This window comes from Taudactylus pleione, unplaced genomic scaffold, assembly GCF_031769625.1.
Source record: "Taudactylus pleione unplaced genomic scaffold, aTauple2 ptg000707l, whole genome shotgun sequence".
In the NCBI taxonomy this organism is placed as follows: domain Eukaryota; kingdom Metazoa; phylum Chordata; class Amphibia; order Anura; family Myobatrachidae; genus Taudactylus; species Taudactylus pleione.
Genome location: NW_028285109.1, coordinates 13,552,964 through 13,569,703, shown reverse-complemented (window position 1 = coordinate 13,569,703; position 16,740 = coordinate 13,552,964). Strand labels below are relative to the sequence as shown.

The 16,740-nt window shown below is 46.9% G+C and overlaps 1 protein-coding gene across 2 annotated transcripts in view; it reads right to left on the bottom strand.

Annotated features, from left to right (window-relative positions):
* ARHGAP11A (Rho GTPase activating protein 11A) overlaps window positions 1-16,740 on the bottom strand; it is a 70,105-nt gene that overhangs the window by 9,454 nt on the left and 43,911 nt on the right. The window contains exons 7-10 of one of the 2 annotated variants that reach the window (XM_088456602.1): window positions 15,722-15,892; window positions 14,395-14,533; window positions 13,996-14,104; window positions 5,806-5,938 (exon numbers count right to left, since the gene is read on the bottom strand). In XM_088456602.1, coding sequence (XP_088312728.1) covers window positions 5,806-5,938; window positions 13,996-14,104; window positions 14,395-14,533; window positions 15,722-15,892 — 552 coding nt within the window. The remainder of the gene's footprint in view (window positions 1-5,805; window positions 5,939-13,995; window positions 14,105-14,394; window positions 14,534-15,721; window positions 15,893-16,740) is intronic. The other variant, XM_088456603.1, reaches the window with a different exon arrangement.

The following is a 16,740-nucleotide window of genomic DNA, read 5'->3' as shown; positions in this document are numbered from 1 at the left end:
GGATATATCTGTAGTGATAACCCCATTTAGGGTTAAAAAACAGGTTTTCCCAATCATTAGTAAATATTCATACAAAGAATGTGAATATATCAGTATATATCCACACGTACACCCAGAGACCATAGTTGCATGAGAAGGCAATCTCTTTGAAAGGAAGAGTTAGTACCAATATAGGACACTTGTCAGACTCCTGCACTAGGAGATTATCATGCTATATTATTATTATATATACATATATGCACATCTTGCATTCTTAGAGCCCTATAGTTTGCTCCACAATATACAAGTGTGGACATACAAGAAGGCCCCAGGACATGCATAGGGTCCATACTAGAAGCAATGCCTGAGGGAATTGTGACTATCACAATGTAAGCTGCAGAACATGACTCTAATCTATAGAGCCACCATATTATATATACGGTATATGGATGTAGTTATTGTACCAAACTACCGCATCAGGAGAGTCCAGTCTCCAATCGCAGGATCCTTCTTTTAAAATATGCTAGGTATCAGACAAAACTGCTAACAGATCCTCCTCTGCCTTTACGGTAAGGATAAAAAGCGATACTATACGCGTACCTACATCAAGATCAATAGGTGACAATAATATTTAACATGAGCAACAGGTAGAGCCATGGAATGAACTGAGCCAAGACCTTGGTTGAGCCCAGGACAAACTTCACTCCAGACATATGTATATGTTCTAAAGTAGGGCTTATGTATAAAATACAAATATATACATACATGTGGCTTACCTCCACGCAGGGAGACTGCTCATGTGCCGCGTGTGGCCGTCATTCTGCTACGGCGTAGGGGGGCAGGATATTTTAACAGCGTGATGTCCCAGACTGGTTTCGATCCTGGGACCCTTCTGTCACTGGTGTACTCGCCTTATCGGGTGAGCCATTTGAGCTCCAGTTGAACCCGCTTTTTCAAAGTGGGAATCAAAGTGACTACCTCAGTGCAGTATACTGATGTATACAGGTCTATTTGACACAGATATAGATCAATCGGCAGATCATGCGGAGGGTAAGTGACATGGACACAGCCTATGTATTAGGCTGCGGCATGTTCCTCCCTGAGCTAGTGTCAGGGTACCCGGACACTCACTCTATAATAGTGGCGGCGGGACCCATGCTATGTAGAGGTGCTGCTCTTTAATATGAGTACTGAGTGAAACTTAATCAAACAGACTCCTGCAGCCATTTTGAGATAGACAATCGTAAAATGGTTATATCTATCCTCTACACAGTAACATCACAATGACGTAGGGCAGCAGTTAGGATAGTTATGGGGCCGACTGTTTTGCAGTGCTCTCTCTTCTAACAATTCATTGTGGAATCTGACCACCATTCAAGTTCTATATGGACCTTGCCGCTGCGTAACTCAGTAAGCAGGAAGACTGCTACACTGCGTGCGTAGGTTTGTAATTCGCTCAGTATGCCTCAGCATAATCTATTCCAGCAGTATACTATTATAGAGACCAAACCAGGTTCTATCTAGATTCTGCTGCTGCCCATATATGCTACTGCTATGCACAGGGGAGTTATACATATATACATTTTGTTATTCCTTTAACAGATTCTACACTGCACAGCGTATTCCGCTGCACCATCAATTCAGTAGACAATACTGGCAATAACAGACACACACACACATATATATATACACACACACACACACACCCCCACACACATACATAAATACATACACATGCAGGAAGGCCCCGCATATACATACATGTATAAACACATACTTGCCCATGTAGGCATGTCATATTACATTAGGCTACCTTGTACTAGCTGCAGTAGCGGAATTGGTATTTAAGGTTACAGTGGGTGTAGCCTCTACAGGGGCCCAGACCTCTCTCTGCACTGCCAAGAGTGTAAACCTGCGCTGTACTGCGCGCCAACTAAGCGAGCGGCTTATAAGCAATTGCGGCACCTGCTCCCCAGGAGTAGTAATGGCCGCCGGACCTAAGCCACGCCTCCGCACCGCCGGGAATAGCGCTAACTTCGTTACAGTTCCCGCTAATGGCAGGCATTTGGCGCTACACCTCCATCTTCATTTTGGGAGGGCTACTGCGCGCCCGACGGCCTGTCAGCGCTTCATGATCAGCGGTGCAGCGTCTCCTCCTCCACAAGAGGAGGGAGAACATGGCTCTGTCCAAGCGCGCCCACAAAAGCCACGCGGGAGACCAACCCGGCGCCGGCGCTTGCGCAAGCACCGGCGCCGCGACAACTGCCAAGCAGCCGCCAGACCACAGACAGCCGCACTGAAGCGGCGTCCAAGCGCGCCCGTCAATGCCGTCGCCGGAGCCTCCACGGCACAAGCCCCGGCGCGGCCACAACCACTCCACGCAATGGCACTCACAGTGACCCACTGCAGACTGTTCTCCCCTCATCAAACAGGAGGGGGCACCAGTGGCCAGCAGAGACCCGGCCGCCGACTGCAGAGGCGGGTCACGCAAGCAGCTCCGACACCACCAGTTCACCGACAGGGGGAAGGAGGCTGCAACAGCCGCTGCGCTGTTCCTGAGCCCAGCGTTTTTGGCCCACCACTCCAGCTAGTCAGGAGTGGTGAGATATTACGGACTGCTGCGGCCGGGATGCTGGGCTGAGGGGGCGGCGAGGAACCCGGACACATGCCGGTGTCAGCAGTGGTGGCCTCGCAGAGTCCGATGACTCAATTTGTTATTGCCCCCTCCTCAGGGTCACCGGACACAGGCTGCAGTAGCCGTGTGGTGCCCTCCCGGCGGCTCCCCCGTAGCAGGCAGACTGCCACAGTAAGCAGCCTGCCTGTCCTCAATGCTTATTAAATAAACATTAAAAAATATGAAAAAAGGCTGGAGACAGCCTGATGTGCTACCGGCTCTCTCGGACACATTCTAAAAACTGGGGCTAATGGGGCATAGAGGGGGAGGAGCCAGTCACACTTCTGAATTATTTAAAGTGCCAGGCTCTGCTCTACCACCGTCTATACCCCACTGTCTTGAACTCCAGTGTCCCCTAGTGGATGAAGGAGAAAGATACTACAAAACAGCCTGCTCTCCAGAAGACCATTGATTTGCTTCTTTATTAAAGAGTGATCAACCTCAACTTAAAAGGATCAGAAGACTAAAGGTGGGTACACACTAGACTATATGTTGCCCCCGCCAGCGGATCTGGATGTCATATCGTCCACATCAGCAAGTGTGTACCCACAATGAGCGACTATGTGAGTTTCGCTGGGTTGTTCATTGCATCGACAGATCGAGTATGCATGCCGCTCAATCTGTCAATTTCATGAACGACCCCATGGTTGTGGACGCGGCTGGGGAACGACATTGTGTGGTGTCAAATGACCGCACGATATGGAGTTAGTCGGCCTGTTACCCACATCGTATAATGTGTACCTGGCTTAAGGGGTCTACGTACTAAGCCATATGTGCCTCCGGGGCCAGGTCTGTACTGATGGGCAACCCTCTCTGTATTCAGAGAGACAACACCATGGCATACATAAACCATAACAGGTGGACGAGGAGTTCCCTAGCGATGACGGAATCTTAAATTGTCATGGGCAGCTTGCTTTTTGCGGTTATACTTTCAAAAAAATCTGGCCCTGATTTATAGGTTCACTTTCTTGCAAGGTGTTTTACACCTCCAGCCTCCACACATCCCTCCAACTAGTTACTTTTGGCTCTTCAGCTGTCTCTAATTAAACTTTTGGAGACCACGTGTTTAAAGTATTTGAAGAGGGGATGTACAGGATAGGACAGCACCGTATAACAGGAGCAGTCAGCAGAAAACAGGACCAAATTCAGATCCCATGAAGCAGTGGGAGGGGAAAAAAAAAGAAGAAGAAGGAGGTTGCACATGAAGGACCCCTTGTAGAATAGTTGGAATTTCCAGCACCAAAGCAAGGCTGTAAAACAAAATACCAGAAAGCACCTAAACTTGACCCTTAAACACATGCATGTGTCCTGACCCTCCTGAAGGAACAGAAGCAGACACGTGGAAGGTGAAGGGAACAAATAGATACAGGTACGCTATATCTGGTGAGAATGATGAGCAGAAATAGGCTTCAAGCCTCAAGCATTGTCGGGATAACCTCCTCCGGAATCCCTTTAGCCCTCAAGATTGTGATCTCAACAGTCACGGCATTAAATGCAGCAGATGTCAGATGGGGTGGACAAATGGACCTTGCTGAGGAAGGTCTGGGCAACTGGGAAGATGCCAAGGGGCTTCCATGAGAAGTTTCCAGATATTAATGTACCATGACCTCCGAGACAAATCTGGAGCCACCCAAATGACTGTCACCTGTTCCCATTTGATGCGTTTGAGAACACGTGGCAGCAGGAGTGAAGGAAAGAGGTAGATGAAGTGAAAATTCCACAGAAAAGTCATGATGTCGACAGAGCCGCAAGATCACTCGTTCTTGCGTAATAAATGTCTGGACACCATCACGCCAGACATCCGGCAACCCTCACATTTCCACCACATCCAGAAAGAACTCAGAGTGAAGGGACCACTCGCCAGAGTAAAGATCTTGCCGACTGAGGTAATCGGACTCCCAATTGTCGGCCCCAGGAATGAAGACAGATGATATTGCAGGTATGTGGTGCTCTGCCCACCACATGATGTGGGTTGTTTTCTTCATTGACAGAATATTCTTGATGCTGCCCTAGCGATTGAGAAACACCAGTCGTGACGTTGTCTGACTTTTACCGGAGAACCTCATAGATGGATCATTGCCGCAGTCAAGGCCCTGAAGATTTTGCCCGGAGTTCCAGGACACTGATGGAAGAGACTTCTCACGAGTAAACCACACTCGCTGAAATTGGAACTGAAGAACCATAGCTACCCAGCCCCAAAGAGTGGTGTCCCTGGTCACCAGAGTATATTTCCAGATCGGTCGGGTGACTGTTGGTGAGATTCTTGGAATCCAGCCACCAGAGGAGGAACAGACAGAGATAGGACACGTTCCATCTGGACAGAAGATCTAACTGGAACTTCGGGAAATGGTACCTGCAGAACGGAATTGCCTCGAAGGAGAAAACCAATATGCACATCAAGAAGTGGACTGAAACCGACTGCTTCATTAGAACCAGCCAAATCAGGGATTGAATGAAAAATATCTTGCCCACAAGGAGGTATCGAAAATCATGCTTAATAACAGCATTCGCTGTGGCAATATGAAATTGGATATTTGTTGAAGTTGACAACCGTAAGAGATCAGAACACGGTGTGTCAGATGAACATGGGACCGAAGGACTTGTGGATATGGGGCCTCAGTCAGGTCATCAAACACCTAGCTCCAAAGGGCACTGGGGGAACTAAAGTCAGGTAGGTTATAGAGAGGGAGGAACCCTGTTCAAATCATTTAAAATTTATGCTGGGTACACACTAGATCAGTGATTCCCAACCTCAGTCCTCAAGGCACATGTCCTGGTTTTGGTGATATCCAGGCTTGAGCACAGATCAATTTAACTGAGGTACTAATTAAGTCACCTGTGCTCCAGTATGGCTATCCTCAAAACCTGGACTGTTAGTGTGCCTTGAGGACCGTGGTTGGGAACCCCTGCATTAGATGATATGTCATCTGAAGCCGCGGATCGGAGCAACATATGTATGCATGCTCCCGCGAGTCTACTGCAGGGCCAACTAGGGATGTTGCCAATGATGTCAGGCTGCAGAATGCATGAACTCTTATATGCCAGTACTTCATATTAAAAAACACAATGCCTCGAAGTTTTATATTACTTTAAAATTACACCATGCCTTATTATATTATTTATAGAATGGTTTATGGGAACCTGACTCTTACCTGAACTTACACATGGGTTCTTGCCTGAGGAGGAAAGGGTCGACAACTTAGTTTCAGGAACTGCCAATTCTTGGGAGTTTGCAAGTCTCCAGCCAATATGTTGAGAATGCATGCTGGAGGTAAATCCCGTATTCTAAAAAAAATCCATAAAAAGGTAGAGTGAATTTGGTGAACAATTTAGCATATCAAAAACAGTCATGATCTGTAAAAATTTAAAAGAAATATAGTATGCAATGCATACTCTGAAACAAATAGAGAACGGTGAGTTACATATATTCAACATTTTAATAGACCACATATACGGCATATACTGTAGTTCTAGTCTGGTGTATGCTTGCTTTTAAAAACAAGAGCTATGGTAAGAACTTACCTTTGTTATCTCTGTTTCTACGAAGTCCTTAGGGTCCACAGGTATAGGCATGAGCTTGTCCATGGGCACTATATAAGCTGTCATCCCAGGATGCACCAAGCCCCCTCCTTTACCCTGCACCTCAGTTTTAGTAGCAAGCCATAGGCCGGAGAAGAACAAAAGGAAGAACGACGTCTTGAACACACAAGATTCACATTCTCACAGAAAGGGAGTCAGAAACTGGTGACCAGTATAACATCCTACAGAAGCACAGGGCGGGTGCCCTGTGTACCCTAAGGACTTCATAGAAACAGATTTAACAAAGGCAAGTTCTTACCATATCTCTTGTTTTCTACTCCAGGGTCCTTAGGGATCCACAGGGATACCTTGGGGATGTCCCAAAGCAGTATCCTTCAAGGGTGGGGTTTCTCCTGTGCAGAAAGGAGAATCCACCGCCAGAAGGAAGCATCCTGATAAGCAAACATGTCAAAGGCGTAATGCCTGACAAAAGTATGGACAGAGGGCTTAATTGAGACCCGCACGCGAGCGTTGAGCGCTCGCAAGTGGGTCGATGTTGGCCCAGTGCGCATGCGTACGAGGGAGCCGGCTCCATCGTGCGCATGCGCGAGACCCGGATAGCAACAGCCAAGCAGTCGCTATGGGTCTCGCTACAAATGGGGCGTGCTGTCGATGGTGAGATGGAGGCCGCTCTAAAATTAGGAAGGACAGCCCTGATTCAGAGCGAGCGCTCTGTCAGAGCATCCGGCTCTGAATCAGGGCCAGAGGTCCACGTAGCCGCCTTGCAAAGCTGAACAGTCGGGGCGCCACGTCGAGCTGCCCACGAAGGACCCACAGACCTTGTAGAATGCGCCTTCACATAAGTTGGCACTGGAAGACCCTACTGAGCGTAAGCCTCGGAGATCGCCAGGCGAATCCACCGCGCCAAAGTCTGCTTGTTGGCCGGCCAACCCCTCTTTTGAAAGCCATACAGGACAAACAAGAAGTCAGATTTTCGTAAAGAAGTGGTACGGTCCACATAAATCCGCAGTGCCCGTACCACATCCAATGAGGCCTCACCAGCCGAGATTTCCTCATTAATATGGAAACTAGAAACCACCTTAGGAAGGAAATCAGGGCTCGTCCGAAGAACCGCCCGGTCTGAATTAAAAATTAGATCTCAGGAGAGACCGGAGAGAGCCCCCAAATACGACACTCTTGTGGCCGAAGCAATAGCCAGAAGGAACACTGTCTTTGTCATAAGCCATTTCAACTCCACGGAACCCAAAGGCTTGAATGGAGGACCTTGGAGTGCCCTCAGAACCACAGCCAAATCCCAAGGAGCCACTGGAGGAACAAAGGGAGGCTGGATGCGAAGGACACCCTGCATAAAGGTGCGGATGTCAGGCAGCATAGCAATCCTACGTTGAAACCAAACAGACAGGGCAGAGACATGCACCTTCAGTGAGGCGAGGCGCAGACCTAGATCCAAGCCCACCTGTAGGAAAGTCAGCACTCCGGATATCCGAAACTCCTGAGGATCGTACACTCTAGGGCGACACCACTCAAAATAAGTATGCCACACCCTGTGGTAAATTCTAGCCGAAGCTGGTTTCCCGAGCTCGGAGCATGGTATTCACCATTGATGTGGAGAAACCCTTAGACCTTAAGGGGGAAGTCTCAAGAGCCACACCGTAACAGACAGATGACTCCCCTTTATACAGTGCCCCTCAGTAGCTGCCCCCTTTATACAGTGCCCCCAGTAGCAGCCCCCTTTATACAGTGCCCCCAGTAGCAGCCCCCTTTATACAGTGCCCCCAGTAGCAACCCCCTTTATACAATGCCCCCAGTAGCAGCCCCCTTTATACAGTAACTCATACTCACAAAAAAAAAAACTTACCTGATCCCCGCTCCAGCTGACGACCGCTGCTGTCCGCTGCTCCAGACCCGCTCTGCACAATGGGAGAGACGTCTCACATCAACCGCTGCGGGGGGAGCCGGAATGGGAGCTCATGAGTGAGCTCCAGCCGGCTCCCTCCGTGGCCGCAGCAGCCAATCAGAGTCTGTATGGCAAACACACAGCTGCCGCTGGCGAATGGGTGTTTGTTTCTGTGTAGGGCAGACCGCTACTCACTGTGGTCTGCCCTACACTTGTGGGGTACTGAGGACACTAGCGGCGGGTGCAGGCCCTGATGCAATGCACTGGCTGCACCGCCGAAGTTACAGTGCCAGGCCGTGGGGGATTTTTACCGGGTGGACGCCCGACAAATAAAGAGTGGGGAGAACAATGCAGAAGGGAGAACGGAATAAAACAGGTACGAGAACTGGAAGGTCCATCATACTGACAGAGCGTCTACCAGGAGAGCCTCTGCGTCTCTTGTTCGTGATCCATACACCCACAGCTTGCGGTTGTGTATGGAAGCCAAGAGGTCCATTTCAGGAAGGCCCCACTTTTCACCAGGAGGTATTTCAACTCCCGGTGGACGAGACCATTCCCCCGGATGTACATTGTGACGGCTGAGGAAGCCCCTGTAATCGCAGGTGTGCCGCCATGACCTTTGTGAACACCTGAGGGGCCATGGAAAGGTCAAACGGTAGAGCCTGAAACTGGTGATCCAACACCGCAAATCTGAGGTAACGCTGATGAGCCCTGGCAATGGGGATATGCAAGTAGGCATCGTGAATATCCAGGAACACCATAAATTCCCCAGGCTGCATAGCTAAAACAATAGAACGCAGAGTCTCCATTCGGAACCGGGGGACCCTTAAAAACTTATTCAGGGACTTGAGGTTGAGGATAGGTTGGTAGGATCCATTTGGTTTCTGAACCAGAAAGAGGTTGGAGTAATATCACGTCCCCCTTAGGGGTAACGGAACAGGCACTATGACTCCCATATGGAGCATAGAGCGCACCACCTCCTGGATCGCTAGGGCCTTCGTTGGATCCGAAGGAAGGCCTGCTGCAAAGAACTGATGAGGAGGCAGTCTGCGGAAGGAGAGGGCATATCCCTGAGATACCACTTCCCTTACCCAAGTGTCTGTGGTGGTCTGATACCAGCACTGGGCATATTGCAGAAGTCAGCCTCCCACCTTGGGGTCCCCCAAGGGGAGGCCCTGCCCATCAGGCTGAGGGTTTGTCATCCGGACATCTTGTACTCCAAGCCTGTTTCTTGGGCTTGGCAGTCTTTTTGGGACCTGAAGGTCTCGGAAAGGACTGCACCTTAGATTTGCCGTGGGTGATAGGGTCGAAAGGACGGGTTCTTCGACCCTGATGGAGTCGAGGCCGAAGGCAGCGATACAGATTTGGCAGCCGCCAGCGTGTCCACAATTTTGTCCAAAGCGGGCCCGAACAGGACCTGACCATTATTAGGTAAGCATTCCAAACCCGTTTTGGATTCAGCATCCGCCCTCCAAGAACGCAACCACAAGGAGCAGCGAGCAGACACAGCTGCCGCGGAAATCCTAGAAGTCAGAAGACTAAGGTCCAAGTCTGCTTCGTTAATGTAAGTAGCAGAATCCCTGAGATTACCAGTGAACAGGTTGTTAGTGGGTAACCTCCGGAGCAAATGATGCTTCCAATGCGTCTGCCCATCTTTCCATAGCCTGGGCCACCCAGCAGACTGGAATAGCTGGCCTGGATGCCCCCCCAGCGAGGGAAGATAGATTTAAGGCACACTTCCACCTTACAGTCTGTAGCGTCCGTCATAGAAGACATTGACGGCATAGGTAGAGTTGCACTCTTTACTAAGCACGTCACTTGAGAATCCACCTGATGGGGAGATTCCCATTTAGAGAAATAATCCTCCGCAAAGGTGTATGCACCTGCCAAACGCTTTTGAGGCTGAAACCTCTTACCCGGAGATTTCTACGCCTCCTCCAAGTGATCCACCAGCTGGCCAGATAGAGGTGCTGCAGCAGTTTTTCCCCTAACATCCTTAAAATAAGCATGTGTAGGTGTTGCCGGCAGGTTGTCGTCAGTAATCACCAGGGCCGTACGAACAGCCCGTATGAGACTTGGAATATATATTTTGGACTTAACCTCCGCCCCTAATTGAGTGGTGTCAGACAAATCCAGAATCTCTCCATCATCAGACGACCCATCATCAAACTGTGTAGATGGAAATGACAGTAGCGTTCTCTTAGCAGGTCTTTGATCCTGCTCTGTGATATTCTGCGCCGTGGCGGACACAGAATGCGCCCAAACAAGTTCCACCGGAGGAAGAAACTGCTGAGGGGGACACTGCGCCACCACCATCTGTCCCGAAACCCCTAAAAGGGGGGGAAGGGACAACCGCCTGCTGCGCGAACCCTAATTGGGGAAACGCAGGGGGGGCTGCTAACCTATTCACAAGGATATTCAAGGCTTGTGCAAAGGAAGCCCATGGGGTCCCTTGTGAGGTGCTGGGTACAGCAGGGATACCAGGAAGGGTCAAACATGCGGTACATATACCATCCTGAAGTATCACCCCCTCCCCCACACCTGCCTTACACCTAGAGCAGGAAAACAGGAGAGGTGCTCCCATAGACACAGAGTCCTCACTGGACATATTTGGTATGTGACCTTCCCACAGTAATAAACACTTGAAACTGTGAGGTAACTTCCCACCCTGACAATACTGACACAGAGAGCGCTTAACAGGAAAAAATAAGGATAGTAAAAATGGCTTACGGGGGGGGGGCATTACATTTCACTGCACCTCGGGAGGTAGTTTGGTCCCCCTGCGTGCCTGCTAATTACACTTACCAGCTCCAACACTGAAGACAGTATCCTGGCCTAAGCTGAGGTTCCGGCAGTGTCTCGCTTTATGCTGTTCCTGACACTCCTGTGCTGTCTGGTCTGCAGCAATCCTCATTGTCTGCTGCTCGGTGTGTGTGGTCTGAAGATCGTGGTTGCGGGTGGATGCTCTGGCTCCTTACTGTAACAAGCTGTCAGTCTGTCCTGTGGCCATTTTAGGTGAGGAGGCTGAATACAGTCCCTGCCCTGCTTCACTAAGGTTGCTGGATCCTGGGTACATGTGGAGGGACAGTGTCTCTGTAAGATTGCCTACACTGTAATCCTCGGTCACATAATTCTTGTGTGGGCCCCACCCCAGCCTCTATTAGACAGCTCCTATACCCAGTCCTTGCTGATTTCTGCTATCATTACACCTGTACAAAACAAACATGGGTGGCTTCTCTACAACAGATCCTGCAAGCTATCAATGCCTCTGCTCAGAGACTTATCAGCAAAGTTGGGGATTTACAAATGAATATTCTTGTTTCCTGCTGTATCCCTTGGCAACCCCGGGAGGAGACAGATGTCAATCTCCATACTTTGATCCTGCAGGTCAACACTCCATTTGAGGAAAATCGGTTCATGCTTTTCTCCTTCCATAGGTCTGTGGTTCCTGCATTAGCCAAGTTCAGATGTTTAACCCTGTGGGGTCTGCCGTGGTTCCAGGACTTGCTGCTGTTATATTTTATGTACTTTCCTGTTGGGTTTACTGTTAGTAGTAGGTTAGTTTAGTTAGGGGGGAGGGAAATGTGGGATCCAGGTATACCTGAGTTGGGGATAGGCTATACAGGGTGGGGGGTTATAGGGTAGGTTTGCTTTGGGTGTATTTTGTATTTGTTTAGTTATTTTTGCGGGTGTGGTCAGTCTTATGGTGGGATATTTTTTATGCATCTCTTATGCTTATTGTTCTTGGTCTCTAGCTCATGCTTCGGGAACCCGAATGGCACCTTCGGGTACTCGTATGTATATCATAAATAATATGTCTATATCTTATACTTTGCTTTGTCTATATGTATATGCCACAAAATTTACTTTTCATACTTGCCGCACTTGCTTTTATTATTATTGTTTTTTATTGGGTGTATTTTCAAAACTTTAAATAAAAAATACTTGATCTAAAAATGAAAAAAAAAAAATGGCTGACAGGAGTGAAAGCAGACACACAGCGCTAACATAATAGTCACATACAATGCAGAAATTGGCTGCACTAATTGCACTATCAACTACACAGACCAGCAACCCGGTAGTGATACCGCTACATACGCTGACCTGAAATTATGAAGGAGAGGTATGTAAGGGGGACCCCGGCTCTGCACCCCGACACCAGCTACGAAGGCCGCCGGAGAAAGCAAGGGAGGCGGGCCCAGGGGAGGATCCCTGCCCCAGCCCGCCAAACCTCTATGGAAGGCGCTGAGAGCAGCGGGGGAAGGGGATTTGCTTATTGTACTAAACAGGGAAGGTGCCTTCCCCTGGCAGGCCATTAACCCCCCGGGATGCTGGAGCGCTTCAATAACGCTCCAGCCCCGTGTCCCTGGTGGTCTGTGTGACAGCGGGCGCCTACCGCAGACGCCTGCTGCTTACCTTGTTGTACCCCATAGATCCGGCCACAGTCCCAGACCCCCGGGGGTTCCGCTAGCTGGAACCCCCAAGAGCCCGCCGAGTTTCCCGGATCGGTACCGGTGGTCGGCGCCGGCAGGGGGTGTCGGAGAAGTAGAGTGGACTTCCTCTGGACTGTCCGTGCTGCCGCTCTATAAGCTCTTCAGGGTCTGTGAAACACAACCCCTCTGTGCGGTGACCCAGCTCCAGCCGGGTACCTACTGAAACTGAGGTGCCTTGGCCTGGGGGCGGTGTATAGGAGGGGGCCTGGTGCATCCTGGGATGACAGCTTTAACGGTGTGGTGCCCATGGACAAGCCCATGCCTATACCCCAAGGTATCCCTGTGGATCCCTAAGGACCCTGGAGTAGAAATTAGGAATAAACAATTCAGCCATGAAAACTTAAAAAAATATTATTCTATGTGTGGTAAGATCATATTTGAGGTCTTATAGCATGCACTGTTATAAACTAAAACTATCAGCTGAGGCACAAGATCATCAATAGATGATATTGTTCAAGTATGAGAATTTTGATCTATCATTACTTAATACTCTTCCATGTGTAGGACAAATGTCATTTAAAAAGCTTTTATAAAATGGACTACCCCCTCCTCCTTCAATATCTTTCCCAGGACCCCAAATCCCTGTCCTGTGAGCACCTTTGAAAGAATTGGATCTCCACAAAATAAATTTGTATGCCCGTGGAATGCTGCCCAAGAGCAACAAACTGGTCCTGGAGGGGAGAGCCCATTTGGTAAAAAGTTGAAAGGGCTTTTAATTATTAGCGAGTCTGTGGGATTATAAAAACTGTGTTGGTTTAGATAAATGTTGCTTTTTATTGGAAGTTTGAAGGTGGTAATTATGTGTGAAGCACTTTAGTGCTCCTAAAATGTTTCTCCATTCACTAGAAATTCCAAAAGCAAACAGCTTATATAATGTGCACGAACATATTTTTTTTATATATTAGACAGAATTGACATACTTGTTTTTGTTTAACAGATTGTCGCTTTTAGCTACAAGTGGTGTAGAAAACATTATAGCCATTTAAAGTTCATACCTGCAACAAAATAGCACATATTAACAGTCATTCTGCAGGATCCATCCATATTTATAATACAGCCTGAGAATTCACCAGGAACCAACCGAATACATATTTGCTCATAGAGCACTTCAGCTATGTCAGTTTCTCCCAGTGAATGGATAGGCTGCATTATTGTGAATATTGGTTCAACCCACAAATGAAGTCTGTCTAGAGGACAATGTGTTCAAATCAAATGTATCATTTCTTGCCTGGGCGTCCCTTCATATTACTACCCTCTTTTTGCTAGTAATAAAGTGCAATATTTAAAATAGTGTTAAGAATATAAATTATACAGTTCATAAGTGCAAATTAAGTTGTATTAAAAATAATGAGTATCTGTTGAAAGGAGTGATAAAGAACAAGATCTGCATTAGTTTCATAATAATGGCTTACCACGTCCTTGCTACTTCTCCCCAGGCTGAATCGAAGACGAAGAGACCGGCGCACCATTTCTTTACGACTTATCTTAGGAGAGAAACAGCCCGTTTTACCAGACTCCACTCTGGAAAAAATGATAAAATCATAACTGTAAACTGGGTCATCATGATGTTATGGCAGTGCAAACCAAAAGACATTAAAGGGCCAAACTCAATAACCATTTAGCAGTTGCTGGGACCTTGCACTGCCCGCATATCAGACCCGCTATAGCAGCTGATTTCTGCTATCACCAGCAAAGGCTAAAAGCAGATAATCAGCTAAAAATAGATATCTCAATGCCAGTGGAAACAGTACTGCTCGCAGCCAATTGAATTTAGACATAAATGAGAAGAAAGAACGGTACGAGTGCTTTACCTTTGCACCTTCCGGTTTTCACACCTCTTGCTGCGTCTTAAGTTGCCGGAGCTAGAGAGGTATTTGGCACTGCTGGCTGATGGCGAGAAAGAGGATTCTGATGTTTCAAAAGAAGCACAAGGGCTCCCTTCCGTCTTAGCTTGAAGAGAACAAAAATCTTCAATTCATTGACTAATGCCAAAGAGATTAGGGACAATAAACAGCTGGAGGGTTAATGTGGAGACAGGAGATAAATAGAAAAAGGAAGGACACATTCTCTTTGTGCATATGTAGCATAAATGATAGCGCTCTTTTCTTTATTATTTTAGTTTTGAAAGACAGCTATCTTACATTCTGTTTCTCCAAGCAGGAAATCAGAACAGGAAAATAACTGTCAGAAGAAGCCATAGGCAACAGTGCAGAAAGAAAGGGTGTATAATCGCATTGTCTGATAATGCTAGCAGATTATATCACACATATGGAAAACAGCCTTAGAGCCAACTAAGGGCAAATCGCAAATGGCCATAAAAAGGCAAAAACAAATCATTCCTCTTTTAGACCATTGCACATAGCTGTTATAAAATAAAGGTGGCGATTCAATTAGGAGTAAGGTGAATAGCGCCTGGAAGTTGGTCCCGAAGCTATTCAATTCCCCTCGCAGTTTAGTCCGACTACAAATCACTTAAGTCGGAAAATGCCGGTTCTCGCGACTTAACCTGGTTGTTTAGTCACAAGAATCGGCATTCTCCAACTTTAGTGCCTGCCACGAGGCTGTTAGCGAAGCGTTATGCTGGCAAAGCCATCGCAGCCGGCAATTTAGTCAGATTTCTGTGAGGGTGCGAAAATAAATTATTTAGTCACCCTAACAATGAGCTGAACTGAATAGCTCCCTCCTGGCGCCATCAACCATGCACTGAATTGAATTGGCCCCAATGTTAGCTAAAGTACAACTTTCTCACTTTAATTCTTTTTGGGCTAACAGCAAAGTGACTTTGAAAACACCTATTGAGTGGTTTAAAATAAACACTTGTGTACAAAACTTCGCATAAAAGGTGGCTGAATTAAGAAAAAAAAAAAAAAGTTTCCTCTACTAAAGCATATTAAAAAGGTTTTATCCAATTTAGTATTACATATGATTCACTGTGGGACACTGCGCACCTATCAAATTAGTACAACCCCCTCCCCCCCAACCAGACAACAAGCGTTTCATAAGGCAGATGGTCAGGCCAGTTTTGAAATAAAATTAGTTTATTTTAGGGCACATTGTCACCAATCCATTAAAGTGAAAGTACATCTAGAACATTAAAGTAAGCTTCTATCAAAATAATAACAGAAGACCAATGTTTACCAGAGGCTGGTGTGGAGCCGCCACCAAAGAGGATGCTCGGCAACAGCTCAAATGTCAGGTTTTGTTTAATGGATTTCCTCTTCTTATTTGAAATTCCCTGCACAGAATCCAAAGGGAGCTTTCTTTTGGTGCTTGGAGTAAGAATTAATGGTGTCACCATGGAACTCAAAACTGGAAGGAAGTAAAATACAGAGTTCATTAAATAAGTTTGGAATATTATAAAAGCATACTGTATGGCTGCAACAATACATTAGCAAGTGTTAAAAGTTTACTTCACGCTGTAAGAAACGTAATAAAACGTAATAAAACGTAAGAAAGTGTTAAAAAGCATTTGCAAGGTTATTCAAGCTGCAAGCCAACCATTCATTCTATTGCCATGCAATAAAGGGGTTTAAAGTCTAGCAGCTCTAAGACATGAAAAGGCTTCATATATACATTAATATATTACAATTCTAGAGTGATCCAAAGGTTATCCTAATTGACCATTTGATATAGGATGCAATCAAATCAAGACTGGTCAAGCAACCACGACTCCACTGTAAAGAATAAAGATGTGTTTTATGGGAGCCGCCCAGCAAAATGATGGGGTATTTATTTCCCTAAAACAATTCAACATATATAAATGTATTTGAAACCTTTTAAGCTTTTTTGGTAATGGTTCTTCAAGACTATGCAAGCAGCATCTGTCCTGCTAAGCATGGCTTTCACCATTAGTTACCAGATACCTACCAGTCCTGTCTGGCTGGGGTGTAGAGGAAGGAGTTCTATTAGTTTTAAGTTTATTCAATGCTTCACTAACAAAATCTGAAATGCAAGACATAAACTAAGACATTTTTAATTGGATGGGTTTACTTAAAAACAGAACAAACCACAACACAAATTACACAAAAAAAAAAAAATCCAAAGATGAAAACAACCGTATGGGCATTTTCTGTATGCAGAACTGGACTTCTTTTAAGACCTTTTTCTGCAAGCTCTTTCTCTGTAACATTGGAAACTTTGGATATACACGTTAATCC